This window comes from Cicer arietinum, chromosome 3 (assembly GCF_000331145.2).
Source record: "Cicer arietinum cultivar CDC Frontier isolate Library 1 chromosome 3, Cicar.CDCFrontier_v2.0, whole genome shotgun sequence".
Lineage (NCBI taxonomy): Eukaryota > Viridiplantae > Streptophyta > Magnoliopsida > Fabales > Fabaceae > Cicer > Cicer arietinum.
Window position 1 is genome coordinate 64,742,815 of NC_021162.2, and position 18,032 is coordinate 64,760,846.

An 18,032-nucleotide genomic window follows, 5' to 3' on the forward strand; every position below is an offset into this window, starting at 1 on the left:
AAACTAGAGAGAATCAGAACCGTTGGATTGCAAAGAGAAGGGTTTGGTGATTGATGACGGTCCCACACTCTCGTTTCCTTTTTCACCCTTTCCCAATAATAATTGACATAAATTAAAAGAAAAAACAAACAGTTGTTATCGTTTTCTTTTGGGCTTACCTGCCACAATTATTGGATTGGGCTTATTATAGGGCTTGGCTCATTTCGAGATCCAAAACTCTAGGACAGATTTGAGTTTTGTACCAGGCACCCCCCCAATTTGACCTGCCACCCCCCCACTATTTTTTAAAGACTAAAATACCCTTTTGTAGAACAGTATAATATTATTTTAAAAATTACCATTCAGATTTCACACCCCACCACCTTCGAAAATTTACAAAAAAAATGTTAGATTCGAAACTTTAAATTTTCGAAATGAATTTTAGTAAGTTACTCGAAAATTTTGCTATTTTAAAACCTTTGTAATGCAGTTTATTTAAAAAAAAGACAAAATTTCGAAACTTTGGATAAATGTCAAATTTTCGAAATAGACAGTATTCGAAACTTTGCTTGCATTTGAAAGTTTCGAAATAGAGTTATGCTTCGAACATTTGGCTTTTGATGAAACCTTCGAAATGTAGTTTCGAAACATACGAATCTTCGAAATGCATTTTCTACTTCGGAAGTTTGCTTTTTCACCAAAGTTTCGAAATGCATTTTGTTCTTCGAAAGTTTCATTTTTCACAAACTTTCGAAATGTAAGAATGTTTCGAACTTTTCATTTAGTTAAAGTTTCGAAATGTATTTTATTATTTTTTTAAATTCAATATTTATGTTAGAAATTATTTTTAAATGTTTTTTAAATTAAATATTTAAAATATTATATTTAATTAAATTTGTTACTAATTTTGAAATTAGGTATGAGCAGAGTTGAAGTATCTGCTTCAAAAAATGTTATAGATACTACAGAAAAATTCACCACTGATCAGGTATTATTATAACTACTGATGAATCATCACCAATTAAATATTTCTTATAGTTATATAGTTAATTTTTATTTGAAACGTATTTTGCAGGTATTTTCTTCTCGAGAAGCTGTATTTGAATGGGCAAAAGCGATTGGAAGACAAAATGGAATTTTAATTGTTACCATTCGATCAGATAAAGCAAACGGAATTAGGGGAAGAAAAGACAAATTGATTTTGGGATGCGAAAGAGGTGGAAGATATAAATCAGAATCAAAAAAATCAGTAACTTGCTCTCATAAGGAAAACTGTCCATTTACTCTCAGATGTGTACCATTAAGTGGCGGTGAAGGATGGAAAATTAGTGTTCGTTGTGGGACACACAATCATGAATTACTTGATACTGTAACCGGTCATTCCTATTTGGGGCGTTTAAACGAAGAAGAGAGGAAATTTGTCAATGATATGACAAAGTATAAGCTTGCACCCAGATTCATTCTAAATGCTTTGAAAGTGAGAAATGAAACCAATGTCACTATTCCCAGTCAAATATATAAAACAAGGAGTACTTATCGATCATCATTGAGAGGTCCATACACAGAAATGCAGCATCTGTTGAAGTTAATACAACAAGAAAATTATGTGCATTGGACAAGAAGACGGGAAAATTCTGATATTTTGAGAGATATTTTTTGGACGCATCCTGACTGTATAAAGTTGTTAAACACATTTCATTTTGTTTTGATATGTGATAGCACATACAAAACAAACAGATATCGGTTGCCATTACTTGAAATAGTCGGTGTCACTTCTACTAGTTTGACATTTTCAGTTGGGTTTGCTTATTTGGAAAAAGAGCGACAAGATAACTTCATCTGGGCATTTGAGAAGGTACGAATGTTGTTCAAATCTGAGTCTTTGATTTCTAAAGTTATTGTGACTGATAGAGAGCGTATGCGTTTTATCGGCGAAAATTGTGCTGCCAACTAAGTGCAATAGATACGCTCTAGCCGCACACTCAAACTGATTAGTTTGAATGAGACGACTATATAAGTCACGCAGCCACTGCAATCTATATTGGGCACATTTATTAAAATTAATTTCAGCTAGAGATTCCTCCCAAGTTGCACCTAAGTACTCATGTGCAGCTCTAGCAGCATTATTAGTACTCATATTCACAGGTGCATCAAAAAATTTACCATTCGGTGATATGTGAAGGAGAGTAGCTACGTCGTCTAAAGTAATGGTCATCTCTCCAAATGGCAAATGAAATGAGCTGGTCTCCCTGTGCCATCTTTCAATAAATGCCGAGACGAGACCAGCATCAACCATAGTGAGGTAGGCCGAAGAAAGAGGTAGCAGCCCAGATTCCCGAATCCAACGCTCTACAGGATGTGGCACAGGAACTTCAGAAAACTTCTTCAACTTCAATCCATGAGTAATGACCTTTAACGGTCCACGATCCTGCGAGTAATTACAAAGTAATTAATTAATTAAATAACATTAAACAAATAATTGAATAAATAAATTTAAATAAACAATTAATTAAATAAATAATTCAATAAATATATTTAAATAAACAATTACTTAAATCAACTTAAACAACTAATTGAATAAATAAATTTAAACAAACAACAAATTAAATAAACTTAATTAAATAACCTTAAACAAATATTTGAATAAAATAAATTTAAATCAACTTAAACAAATATTTGAATAAATAAATTTAAATAAATTTAACTAAACAATTAATTATATATAAATTTAACTAAACAATTAATTATATATAAATTTAACTAAACAATTAATTATATATAAATTTAACTAAACAATTAATTATATATAAATTTAACTAAACAATTAATTATATATAAATTTAACTAAACAATTAATTATATATAAATTTAACTAAACAATTAATTATATATAAATTTAACTAAACAATTAATTAAATAAACTTAATTTAATATTTAAATATATAAATTTAAATAAACAATTAAATATATAATTGAATAAATATATTTCAATAAACACTTGAATTAAATAGACTTAAAATGCCTCAAATTGAAATATACCTCTCCTTCCCATAGCCGCCGAGCCACGTGGTGCTTATACTGTGTCAACACATGTCTCAACATAGGTCCTCCGGGGAATCCAGCATCATCAGCATGTTCCATCTGAGGCTCAGGGACATCCTCCTCCAACTGAGGCTCAGGGACATCCTCCTCCAACTGAGGCTCAGGGACATCCTCCTCCAACTGAGGCTCAGGGACATCCTCCTCCAACTGATCACCACCTCTATCACCACCTACAATATTGCGAATAATTTGGCCGAAAGCACCTCTCATCCTAGGCACTGCAACATATAAATATATAAATATTAAAAAAAATTATAAACAATAAAAAATCAATGTAACAATATATAAATAATATATTAATAATATTTAAATAATATGTCCAAATTCGTTTCAAAAAATTTAAAATAATATATAAACGTCCTTTTCGAACCTTTCCCATTCAAACCTTCGAAACTGGGTTTCGAACATTTCCCAGATTCAAACCTTCGAAATTGGGTTTCGAACATTTCCCAGATTCAAACCTTCGAAACTGGGTTTCGAACATTTCCCAGATTCAAACCTTCGAAACTGGGTTTCGAACATTTCCCAGATTCAAACTTTCGAACAATCGTTTCGAAACTTTCCCAGAACTTTCGAAAGTTTCACCTGGCATTGCATTTCGAAGATTTCAATTCAAGAAACTTTCGAAAGTTTCTTGTTTCGAAGATTTCAAAATGTTCGAGGAATGCATTTCGAAGGTTTCATATTCAAGGAAACTTTCGAAACTTCTGGAATTGAATCATACAAATGCATTTCGAAATTTTCAAAAACTGCAAAATTTCGAATGGGAACTTACTTTTGCGTTTCGAATGTTTGAGATCTTCGAAGGTTAGGTTGATTCTGGATCGAATATTTGAAATGTTCGAATGATTTGGTGAAAAGTGTGGGTAAAATTTTTTTTTGGTTTTTATATATGTGATAGAGGGTAAAATTGTCTTTTACGCATAACTGGAGGGGTGGCAGGTCAAATTGGGGGGTGCCTGGTACAAAACTCGACAGATTTATATCACCTAACCTCTGGCTCATAGCAGGCCCATCTTAAAACAATCTTTCTTATTTTGATGCAAACAAATTACTAGTATAAAGTGAAAGAGTCTTTCTAGGTATCTAATCTATGGCTATGGTAATTCTAAAATGAACAAGCTTATCAAGTGGTCCATGATGGATCATAATTATTTATCGTTATATTAATCAAATTAACCAAATTTTATTGTAGTTTCTCCACACTAAATTACACTCGTCATTCTCTCACATTTCTTTGTCTCCATTCACTTTCTTCGTTGTTCATCCCTTGAACCATCACCTATTCACTATAACTAATGGAAGACAAGTAGAATTATACATAGGTGGGTGGTTGGATTTTTACATAAAAGGTGATTGTGAGAAGAAGAATTTGTTGAGTCAGTGTGGGAGTTCTCCGATCTCAAATCCTAAGATGGTGGCCTCCGTGTCTCTTCTCCCTTACTCCCCACTTCATTGTCACACATGTTGTTTTGTTCTCAACCTTTTCTTCATCGTCGATTTGGCTGCCAAAATATAAATATGTCCTTTCTACTTCGCAACTGGTTTATCTCCCATTACGCTTCCATCTGCGATGATAACTTCCCTAATATTAACATGATTGCTAAATTTTCATGTTGTGGTGTCATGGTGGTCGGTTCTTGCAAATGTGGTGTGGTGTTAGAGATAGGGAGAAAAGTAGGATTTAATTGAACACTTCCATAGTTGAACTCATGAAACTATTTTATCTATCAGTTATGAATTGTGGTCCATTAAGGACCCACAATTTGTCCACTCTAGTCTTCGTCTTAATCTATGTCCAATATTATGTTAAAAGTTTTTTATTCAATAAACAATACTTTCATCTCTAAAATGGATAAGTTATGTCACAATAGCTCCTAAAAGAAAGAAATATATTTTAATATCCCTTAAAGGTTCATCCATTGATCAATTTAGTCAATAACGTCACATGACGTCTACTTTTTTTTTTTATTAACTATGATGATGTGTCTTATTTTTTGATATATCACGTACATTAATAACACCATTTTGTCACGTTAATATCATATTCATGTTACTAAGGACCTATAGGACACAAAAACATAAGCAAATTACTTAACTTAACTGACTCTATATCTATATTTTTATCCCAACCATCAACTTGTTATTTCAAAATTAAACCAAATATTTCCCAACTCTCTTTTTAATCCCTAGAAAAACACTAAGAAATCATATGTCAATGTATCAAGGTGAGAATAGGTGATTCGAGTTTATCGATACCGAAAATGAAATCGAGCAAAAGGGGGAGCCACAATATCTAACGAAGGAGATGAAGTTGAAAGAAGAATGTTGACCGGCAGTATAAGGATTGAGGAGGAAAGATGACGGTCTTGAAAAATGGTGGTGGCGAAAAGCGTTTTTCGCCTTTGTATCATTTGTTTTGTGTGTGAAAATAAAAATAAAATTTTAGAAGATGATTTATTGGTGTTTGTTACTTGATTCTTGTGTTTCTTTTTATGTAATTTATTGTGATTTTCTTCTTGATTTTTTAGTGGTGAACTCACTTGTTGATAGATGATAGGATATTTCTAGGTGATGTTGATAGTATTAAATTTGTGTTGAATTATATTTATGTATTAATTTATTATTTTTTTGTGTTGTCAAATGAAGAGGACAAATTGTATATAATTGCAACAAAAAAAAAAAAAATTTTGTATATATTTAGAAAAAAATTATATTCGTGTAAGTACTCTTAGATATCTCAAAATTTTGTTAAATTTCCCGTCTAAAGATTTAATGCTGGAATATTATTTTTAATCAACATACTAATATATAACATATAACTATTATTTGTACCCATATATACTTATTGTTATATTTAGATAAAATATTTATGCACAGCAAGTGAACATCTAGCCTGCCAATGTTGATATTTAAAAAAATGAGAAACTTTCTAAAATAAAATCTCAATCGAATTGTTTTTTTTTCTTCCAAACACTATAAATTTTTTATACAATTAAAACAAGAATATAAATACAATGAAAAAAAGGATACAAATTGATTAAAAATACATCAATATAATATAAAATATATTTAAAATAACAACATTAACATAGAGTGAAATGATAAAAACAAATATAAAATTTAAATTTTTGGTAAAGTCTTAGATAATCGATTTTGAATAACGTAAAATTTTTCAACATGAAGAGAAAAATTCCAAATTAATTCAATTGGTTTAATTTGAATCATTCAGTACACCAAATCATTTATTTGAAGTTTTGTTGTTGTAATATGTCTATTAAATAGTCCCAAAAAATGTGTCTATTTCTATTAAAACATCAAAAAAGGGTTATTGGGCTATGACCTTGTGCCCACTTGTGCGATCCATTTTTTTTGTTTTTGTGATTTTGTACTCTGCATCTGCTTTTTGGTTTATAATAACTACTTGTCCAAATTTATTTTAAGTGTGATACTGTAGACCTACCCATATACACATTTTTAGAATGAACCCCCCCTCCGAAATATGATTCCTATTTGATATGATATAATGACTTTTGGACTCAAGAACGCCAAAGTCACTTACGAACAAATGATAAACAAAGTGATCAAAGAGCAATAGGCCAAATGCTTGCACATTCACTGGAGTTCACATGGACATTTACTCTACACCACTTGATCACTATCTTGATCATAAAATCTGAATTTTAGTTATGTGATGGTAACAAATATCTTACAATCATCAACATTCAAAATAAAATGGTGGTCTACAAATCACTACATATACTGCTCATAATTTTAACGAGCTTTTTCTAAAAAATCGAGAGGACACCATATAAAAAGAAATATCTGACACATATTGAAGATACATATTATTTTAATCTAAACATCTCACTCTCAAGCACCAACATATTTAATCAATCGTAGATGTGTGGGCAGGTATACAACCCCAATCAAGGAGACGATGTTGTCAATTGTGGCACTTCCAACATCTTAGATGAAGATCTAGATCCACTATGAATCCATTCCCAAGAGTGAAAGCTCTATAAGTATGAATGCAAAACACCTATGAATAAGCATTTTTAACTATAATCCAATAAACATTAAAATTTATTAAATTTTTTTTTATGCAATACTATTTTTTGTTTTTTTTATAAAAAACAATTGAGTTATAATTTGGTCAACAAAAATTGTTGTATTTAATTCATATAAACCAAATAGATTAAAATAGATCAACTTTTGTTGACTAAATTATAACTCAATTGTATAGACTAAATGCATCCACTTTTATATTGACCAAACTATAACTCAATTTGTTTTATATAAAAAAGATTAGAAGTAATAGTTATTTATGTCTTATTTTTTATCTGTAATCTTAAAAAATAAAAAAATCACCCAAATAATATTTGCAACTTAAAATTAAAATGAACACCAGAGATGAAATATCAAGCAAATATATAGATTATATTTGGTACTTGATCATAATAAAATGTTGTCAATATCTCAATTTTTTATGTATTTTGTTACTAATTTCAATCAAATAAGTAGTATTATTAATAAATAATTAATATTTTTAAACTTTTTTTTTTAATTTTAAAAAATAGGAGAGATTGGAGGTTGCATCCCCCAAAACTCAACCATCCACCCCATGTTAGAAAAAAAAATCAAAAGAAAATAATAAAAAAGAAAAATACATGGATGAATTATGAGAGAATATAACCTAATACGATAACATGTAATCTAATACGATATAATTAAAAAAATTATACTTTCTACGGTCGCATATTTAAAATGCGGTCTAGTGTTGTTGCAAAAAAATAAAGTATGTTGGATTTTTTTTTTAAATAGAGTATTTTGGAATATTTGAAAAAATTTAAGGATAATAAATAAAAATTCCCAAGAATTTAACATATTAAATGGACACCTAGATATTTGACTATCCCCTTATAAATCATATTCACATTCACACACAGGAAACTAGCTAGATTTTAGTATTTTTTGTACTGGTGTGTTAGTTATATGATTTTTAACCTTTAGATTGCAGGACAATTCAAGAAAGGCCAAAGTTGGAACATTGCCAAATTTGGAAGCAAGTTAGGGGACCATTTGTCTGTATGAATTTTAATTCCTTTTCATGCCACGCCCCATTCCCGGAAAATAATATGAAGCTAATATATATTGTTTTCTTTTATTATTTGCTTGTACCTATTATTGTCCTATTCAACAGGTTCACTTGAAATTTTAACCCAACAAATTTATCATCATTTTTAAATACTTATAACTTGCCACAAATTTTAGTGGAAAATTGGGGCAGGGGTCCCTATTTGGTGTTCAACCCAAGAATCAAAATCTCTTCATTCTCCTTTTTAGAGATGCAAATACATACTATACTACCGTTATGAACACTCCCTTTTGAAAAATTAAAAGTTCATTGTGTTTGAAAAGTAAGAGCACTGTTGCAAGTTTGAATTTGGTAATTAAGTAGTTCGTAATTGATCTTTTTTTAAAAGAAGAAAAAAATATCTAAAAAAATTTAGGAGAGTTAGATCTCAAGAGCTTCTCAAAATTAGAAAAAGTCTTGGTATACTTATATACAATCTGCTGAAATGGAACGTTATTCAAATCTAAATTAAGTGTAAACCATGCATCTCCAACTTTTTACATAAAAAAAAATAAAATAAAAAATTATTTGTGCTAACTAAATACATTACACTAAAATGTCATTCAATTGCTCCACATCTTTATATTAGTGGAAGAAATACTTATTTGATTGCAATACAAAATAAAAATAATTTAGATACGTACAAAAATACACATTAATTAAAAACTACAAATTATTTATTTCTTTTATATTTTATCTTTTATCATTTATGTGTGAGCGCCAAATAATATTTATTGAGAGTGTGACCACAGATGTTTTTTATATAACAATTCTTTTGATTTTTCTCATAATCTCTTTGATAATGTGAATTAATAACAACAATACACTCTTGTCCTCTCCAAGTATATCACAAAGTACCGGTATATGGTCTTTCATACCTTACACCCAATCTAAATGCCATATTTTGACACTCAATTATGTTTACATCTCCAATACATTCGGCCTGTTACTTAGTTAATAATTAATCCAAACTGAGAGTTCAATGGGTGAACTAAATAACTATGAAAATAATTAAGAATAATTTGATAACTAGAATTATAATTTCCTAAATAACTAATGTTGGAGAATCATGGTTAAACCCAAAAAAGAGATATAAATTAAAGAAAAAAAATATAATTTGAAATAATGATGTGAATAATTGTTATACAATTAAAATGCGATACACTTTTATATAGTGTTCTTAATGTATTTAATATTTGTTTTCTTTGTTGTGATTTGGTTGTCCGAGTGCAAAGCTTTTTGTTTTTCCATCTTTGTGTAATATTTGTTTTGATTCAGATTAATAAAATAACATTAATGGATTGCATATTTCAATCAATAACTTTAATGCTGTGAATGTTACATATTTAAATACACGTGTATTTATGAACATGTTGCTGTCAAAAAATAAAAAAATTTACACTATTAATTTGAGTTTTGTAAGTTTGTTTATAGATTCATTTTTTTTTTTTTAACAAATTTGAATATTTCTGACATCAATTTATTCTACAAAATCAATAAATATAATTTACTTTTAGTAAAAAAAAGCATAACAATTTGTTATAAGAACTTGCTAGAAATTATTTATTACAACGAGATCTAAGTTCAAAAGATAAAAAAAATGACAAATACTCAAAATAAAATTTAAGGGGAAAAATCTTAATAGTTAGAAAATAGTTAAGAAACCGTTGAGATTTTATTTTTTTATTTATGTATTTAAAATTAAAATTAATTAATTAATTATTTACTTTAAATTGGTATGTATTAACTTTTTTTTAATTATATGCATTTTTAATAAATAAATTATTTATTTAAAATTATAATAAGTAAATTATAAAAAATAAAAAATAAAGATTTTATTTAAACAATAAAAGTAAAATTAAAAGAAAAAATAGAAACTATAAATTCATAAGCTATTTGAGTTAATTTACAAAAAAAACGTTATATATTATAAGCTATAAATTCATAAATGACTATCATCATACATAATTTATAGCTTATAAACTATAAATTAGAAAATCGTTTTTTGGCATTGTCAAATAGGATAAATCCTCACTATATCTCAATTACATTTTTAATCAAAGTCCTAATGTTAAAAAAGATATAAAAGAGGTTTAACATTTGAGTCACATAGTACACTATTTGAAGAATACAAATTTATTAGAGATTTTTTAATATCGGAATCAAAATAAAGTTTATTTTTGATATAAAAATAAAATTTAGTCCTTAAATTTTAGTTCAACTGACAAATATCGATATTGTTAAACTTGACGTATTGTCCTGATTTGAATCTAAAACCTCAAAATACTGTGAATTAATTATAATAAAATTTATCTTCTTTTTTTAGATTAAAAAAGATCTTACTAGTGAGTTTTTATAATACGAGGTGTTAACTCAATAATAAAAATTTAATTTTATAATTTAAAGGTATTTAGTTCAAATTTTCTTAAATACAGTTGTAAAATCTTAATATATTATTTTGATTAATAAAAATTTCATCAAATTTCCCACTTTTCTAGTAAAACTAGTGAATTACATTAGTTTTCATAGTTTGAATATTTGGTATCGAATAAATCTCTTTTGATATCCTCAACTCACTAAATGAAATTTCTGCATATAAATTATTTGTACAATTAATTATTTTTCCTAATGCATAACAATTTATAGAATAATCTTAATTATCTTTGTTATTGTTGTATATATTGATATAAAGTTTTTGGGATGACCTCAGACTAATCTACCGTTCCTAAGCACAATTCGTTGAACCGTTAACTTTTTTTTGGGGACAAAGTTTAACATATGAACAAGTTTAAAGTTCACGCTTAATTTGTTGACATCATTACTGAGTCCTTCTTTTAATTCCTTATGTAGGGTTTGGTGTTTTGTGATTTGACTATACCTCTTTTGTTGAAAGAATAAAACAGATGATCAACTATTAATTAACTCACGGTCAAAAAAACGAATAATTGATTCAGCGATGGTTTTAAATAAAATTTTAGATTTCCGATTAACTGTTTTTTCTACAGATTTTGGCAAGAAAAATTAAAGTCTTCGTATTCTTATGTTATTAAAATAAATAAATCAACCGTTACTAAAATTTGGAACAAAAGTCTTTCACAAATGACTGACCATTATTTAAGTCTAGTGAAGATTATTAGACTTTTAGAATACAACGAACTCGAGATCGAATTCCAATTAAAAAGATATTTATATATAATTACTTCATGTGGATGAAACTTGTTAAAAAAGGTATTTTACAAATATTTAAGCTATGTTTGATAAAATTAATTGATAGTTAGTATAATATATAGCTGTTAAGTTAATTGAATGTTGGATAAAATTAGCGGTTCAATTAACTTAAAAATGTTTAAAAACATAAAAGAAATTTGTAACTAAAATATATTTTATCAATTATTTTTTTAAATATATTAAAAACATAAATTATAAAATTTATTTGTTATAAATTTAATTTTTTTCTCAATATAATATAGTTTTAGTTCATGCAGAGCTATGATTATCATGTTTTCAGTTCATCCAAGTTTTATCTCTCTTTCCTATTTAGATGGTGCATATTCACTGTGTCAAAAAATGTGTTTTACTGTACTTATTTTGATATTTTATAGCATTTATAAATGCTATTAAAGCTAACGATATCAAAAGTAAACATTAGATAGAGTTTATTTTACAGATGTACTATCATAATTTAATATAAATTAAATTTTAAATAATTTTTTATAGTGCTTTTATTATAACTTTTTTTTTTTTTAAATAAACCAAATTATTATAGTCTTTACAAGAGATGTGCTATTATAACTTGATATTAAATTAAATTTCAAATAATTTTTTATAAACTTATGTTGTAATAAGCTATATTATAATATATATTTATAAAAAAAATTGACTAAATCAACTTCTATAGTCTTTTATAGCTCTCAAACATCACAAACTAAAATCATTATTTTTAAAAGCTCAAATGCATTAATACTAATCCATACAAAATGTGCATTAATATTAACTAACCCATCTAAAATGAGAAAAGTACAAAAATACATAGTTTTCAAAGTACACAAATTTTTCTCCATATCAAGTTATCTATTAATTTTAAAACAAATCAACAATAGAACTGTCCATAATCTATGCATCTAAACACTATGGAAATCTCATGAAGCATTCATCCAACCAGATATATATATGCACACCAAAACGATATTAATATTTGATCTATTTTTTTCTTATCAACTTCAATTATAGTTCTTTTTACGTAGTTTTTATCATACTTTTTATATAGAAGAACAAAAACTCAAAAAACCATAAATAATTCAAAAAACCTGCAACACTACAACACAATTGATAGGGTCATAATAAGAACAAAATTTAAATAAAAATATAAAAACTCAAATATTTAAAAAAAAGATTAAATCTCACCAAAAAATTTATAGACCATATAACTACTCCAATCCTTCTTCACCGCAGTTAAATTATTTTTTGGGTAGGTAACACATTTGTATTCAGGAAAATATTTAAAATAAAAAAAACAAACATCAATTTGAGTTAGAATTTAAGTATATTGAACTTCTATGATCACAAATAATAATTAAATTAATTTCATTTACATTAATTTTTAATGATGATTTCGTCCATAAATCGTATGACATAATATCCACAATCATCCTTGTTATCTTGACATAGACACTTAAAATAAACATGTAAATCAACAACTTTTACACTACATAATTATTTGAAGATAATATTAAAAAAACTTTTATTTTTTCCATGTGGTAAATTTTTAAAGCTCTATAAATGAAATTAACTTTAAATGAGTATTAATTACAAATCATTCTACACATAAACACTAAGAAAAACTTAAAATTAAAACATATTGCCTACGTGTTGAACATAAATTTTGTTTTGATGATTTTGAGGTTCACCATTCAAATAATCCAAGTAATATATTACTGCAGTCATTGAAGTGATGACCATCAAAACTCAATGTCTACATATACCTTCAATATTTAAATATTACAAATGATCTAAAATTATTTTCAATATACTGTCATAGTAAATAACATTTTTAAAGGAAACCTCATCCTATATTGTAAGGTGAAAGTACTAACTTATATAAAAATCACAAAATCAAAAATTTCAACCAAGTATTATTTTAAAGAAATTGAAACCAAATATAAAATAAAAAACACACATTTTTCATCCTTTGAAAGAATGATGCTCACTCACTCCCTTCCTAATAATAATAATTATTATAATGGCATTAAACCATACCACATGCATGACATGCATGTGAAAGAATCTTGAGATTGTCTTAACAATATGAACAAACATATGAGTAAACAAAGGAAAAAAAAATGAGATTGTCACAGTAGTGAGTTGTCCAGCAACACGAACAATCGATGACGATAGAGGCGAAGAGGTTAACATACATAATTATGTTGGTAGTGACGAAACGATGGAGCCAATCAAACTTGAATGTGAACGGTATTAAAGCGACCGAGTTTGAAACATTGGAGGCAATCATTCTCGAATGTGAATGATATGAAGACGGTCGAGTTTGAAATGGTGGAGGAAATCGAGCGTGAGTGTGAACGATATGAAGCCGATCGAGTTTGGGTTGAAACAACAATCGAGTTTAAGTTCACTAGTTTTTTGAGTGAGACAGTTGGTTTCTTTATTTTGAGAAAAAACAAGAGTTTAATCAATAAGAACATGGCTTTAGTTAACGTGAAGAGTGAAATAGGAGCTAACACGAATTAATTTTAATAGTTCTTACACAAATTGCACTATAAAAATATTAGTGTAACTTTTAATAGCGTATATAATATAAACGCTATAAATATGAAAACAACAAAGTTTGAGTGCTAGCGCATGTTAATTTTAATAGCAATTACAAAAAGAGTGCTATGAAAAATATACGTGTAACCTTTAATATATATAATCGCTATGTTATAAACACTATAAATATTGAAAAATTACCACATTTACTCAAAAAGAGATATACGATTTGTGTAATATTTAATAAAATTTATAATATAAGTGTTATGTTATGTGCGCTATAAAAAATTAATTTTGATATAGTGATTATAGATAGAGAATAAATAAGTTATAAGGACCAAAGACTATTTATAAATTTAATTCTACCCTCAATTAAAAGCCACTATCAATCATATAATGACCATTGAAGACCACTAAACAACTATTAACATTGTGATCATTCACCAACTAATTTCTATAATCTATGAACAACTAAATAATGAGTTTTAATACTAATCAACTTTAAATATTAAAACTTATATAATGTTACATCAAATACTTATAATTGTTTGTCTTAAACCTCTTATTCTTAATAGAAAAGTGGTACTTAATGTAATTTAGAGTTCAAATAAAATATGAATAAAATTTGATAATTGAAAATTCGGCTAAGATAAATAAAATTTGACGAATGATTATTTAAATAATGAATCAAATTCAAATACTTTTAATTGATTCAATATTAAATAAAGATGACTAACCACTTGAGTGTGAAAGCTTAGTTAACAGATTTACAAATGAAATCCACAGAAAAGTGAATATGTTTTAGAAAAGGTTACTTAGAAGTTATAAATAAAAAGAGCTAACGTTTGATGAGACTCAAATCGAAAGAATGAAAGATTTCCATTGGTACATGGATTGTTGCTCGTGAACTTAGTTGTCATGTTGCTATGCCAGTCCTTTTAATGGCTCCTATGCAAGTATCAATTAGAGGTGTAAAATGCCACAGCTTTTAATGTTGCAGATGAAAAAAAACAAACTCTTATAAGTATATTTTAATGATCTGGTTTTTCCCCCAAAGAGTTTAACAGTGACTTTGATGATGTGATTGATATATAATTTTTCGAAAAAACTAATAATTATGTAATTTTGTCCATTAGTTATTTTAATAAATTTACATTTAATTAGAAAATCTTGTTATTTATGACTATGTTTATACTGTGAACTGTTAATATATTTTTGTATTTAAAAAAAAATTAGAAAACCGTGCTGTAAAACAAATAATCCTAAGTTCTCCTAATAAATGAAAGTTACTTTTTTTAATAATAAATGAAAGAAAGTATATCGAATACTGTTTATATTTTTTAGATATTAAATTTATAGTTTATTTAGCAACTACTATTAAATTCATTATACCATTACATCTTTTTGACCGGAGAAATATATTTTATGTAGTGATCCAATAATTTGTTAATTTATTAAATTGTTAAAAACATATATTATTTATCATATTCAATAAACACTATTTCATACACGTATGAAACGATGTTAGAGATTCAAATGAAGCTCTTGTTTATAGAAAGAAAATGATTCAAAGAATGAAACACGACTTATAACATATTCACATTTCTCAACAAAGATAAAAAATGGTAATGGTTAAAAAAGTAGTACCCCTCGCATAAGAATATACTCGTAGCTACATGAAGACCACGAACCACATGACAAAGATGAGATAATAAGTTACATAGAAATTATCAAATGAGAATCGTAATAAATCCAGATAACAAAAGTCTCAAACCAGCTCAACAATACTCACCAAATAATGAATCACTAAAACCAATTAAGCAATCATCCAAATTATTGGCCAACCACACCAAGGCACAACCCAAGAGACACCAATTATTTTCCTTTTAAAAATTCCAATGAAAAGCAACACACTACATTTTTTTATATATTTGTTTTGAAAGGAAAAAAAAAGAAGGGTGGTCCCATAAACCGTTGGCGACAGCTGTATACCACCAAGAATTTCAATTAAGACTTGCTGTCCAAAACAACGGGCAGCATTTCTGCCCGTTAACATCAAAATTCTCGAAAACAAAAAAAAGTTCGGTCAGTCTGCCCGTTTTTTTTTATCTCTGCCCGTAACTATATAAAATCACACATAGCCGCACTATGTTTTCCAACCACTGCCACTACTACCACTAATCTTTGTCTCAAATTTTTCTCTTTCATAACAACAAAGAAAAAAAGGGTAAAAAAAGGAGAGAATTTTGAGAACAATGGAGGCATTGAAGATGAATGTTTTCGTAGTAGTTATGGTTGCTATGTTGGTAATGGTAGCTAGTGGTGTTTCAGCTGCTGATGCACCAGCTCCAAGTCCTGTTTCTGATGCAACTACACTATTTGTTCCAACTGCTTTTGCTTCTCTCATTGCTCTTGCATTTGGCTTTCTCTTTTGATCCTTAAACTGTCTCTTGTTTAAGGTTTCATGTGGAGTAGTTTGATTTGTGCAGAGGATGTTGTGTTTCTCTTTTTTTTTTGCTTCACTTGAATTGGGGAATTTGGTGGATTCATTTGTGAGGTAGAGAAAATGAAGACACGTACGAGATATTTTGATTTCGTTTGTTGTATGTATGGATTATTAATTTATCATTCATATATTCTTATTCTTATGTAATACATTCATTTGTCATTGTACTTTTTTATGAGTTGTGACATGTAATGTAATATTGTTGTGATTTGTTTGATCCCATTCATTTGACTGCCCTTTTATGCATGCTGTTTAAACTTCATGTTTTTTGTGGGAATTTTCTATCTTGTTAAATAACCTATTATTAACTGAAAAATAATGTTCTCAATTTTGACGAGGCATTAGAAACTTGATTAATGATTCTTGTCCGGAGAAACACATTTGTACAAATCATTTGGTCACACACAAGAGTAAAGTTTCAGAATAATTAACATCCAAAACAGAACAAACCATGATATGAAACAAATATTTTTCTAGAACAATAATAGAACTCACAAAACAGCACAAACCAAGAGATTGAGAAGCTTAATACTGGAGAAGATTGCAAAAAATACAAACAGACAGAAGTTAACCTTTTGCTATTTATGAGATAACAGAAATCACAGCTATATTGTATTACAATTATAATTCAATTCGGCATCTTACTTTGCATAACGAAATTAATTTCATGGCACATTTTGGTATGCAACTTAATTAAGTTTTATTAAGCACTCATATGTTATAAAACAATCCATATACTCTCTAAACAAACTCTTGCAATAGAACACTCCCTAATAGGTTAGCTAATGACAATCTTTAATTAATTCATTGTGAAATATCAATTAATTAATGAAAAGGGAGAAAATAAAATAAAATAGAATGAAAATAAAGAAAATAAATGAAATATCTACGACAAGGATATTTTGTAGTAGTGATGTTTAGAATTTTTTAGTGGGCATCCTAACAGGTCCCTTAATCCTAAGACTCTTATCATTCGCGCTACGAGCCAAGTCAGTACAAACTACCAACGATTTAAAATTCGAAACGTGATCTTAGTAACGATAGCAATACAAAAATAACGAAGGAAAGATTAATGAGACGATGAGAAAAAAATACCATTTTCGAGATTAGTTAATATTTCCAATTTCTTTTATTAATTATAATTTTTAAATTAATAATTTTACATAACTTAAAAAAAAATGTATTTTATAAGAGACAACCAAATGAGGTTGATCACACTAGAAATGTTCAAAAATACCAAAAATTGTACCAAATTACAGAACTAAACTGATTTATAAAATAACAAAGGAAAAATTTACCGGACGATGAAAAAAAAATACCTTTTTTGATATTTTGGACATGCTCAAAGGAAGGGTGACGCTAATCTTGTAGATTTGCTCTTGTGATTCATTCAGCCCGACCTTTGTAGGTTTACCGCAGCATATGCCATTTTGATTGATCAATTTAGTGATGAGAAAAGAAGAAGAAAAAGATCTCGCCGATAGATAGAAGATGAAGAAGGAAGTGTTTTACGAGGGACGTTGGTTTAATATGTTAGTATTTTTC

General features: G+C 27.7%; 1 protein-coding gene across 1 annotated transcript; it reads left to right on the forward strand.

Moving 5' to 3' along the window:
- Positions 1 to 16,123: 16,123 nt before the first annotated feature.
- Positions 16,124 to 16,709, forward strand: LOC101509263 (arabinogalactan protein 14). The gene has a single exon (XM_004493110.4). It carries the CDS (start codon positions 16,237 to 16,239, stop codon positions 16,414 to 16,416), a length of 180 nt encoding a protein of 59 aa, XP_004493167.1. The 5' UTR covers positions 16,124 to 16,236; the 3' UTR covers positions 16,417 to 16,709.
- Positions 16,710 to 18,032: the final 1,323 nt, after the last annotated feature.

Excerpts from the sequence above, each read along its gene's own strand:
- LOC101509263 (XM_004493110.4), top strand. The coding sequence starts at position 16,237 with ATGGAGGCATTGAAGATGAATGTTTTCGTAGTAGTTATGGTTGCTATG.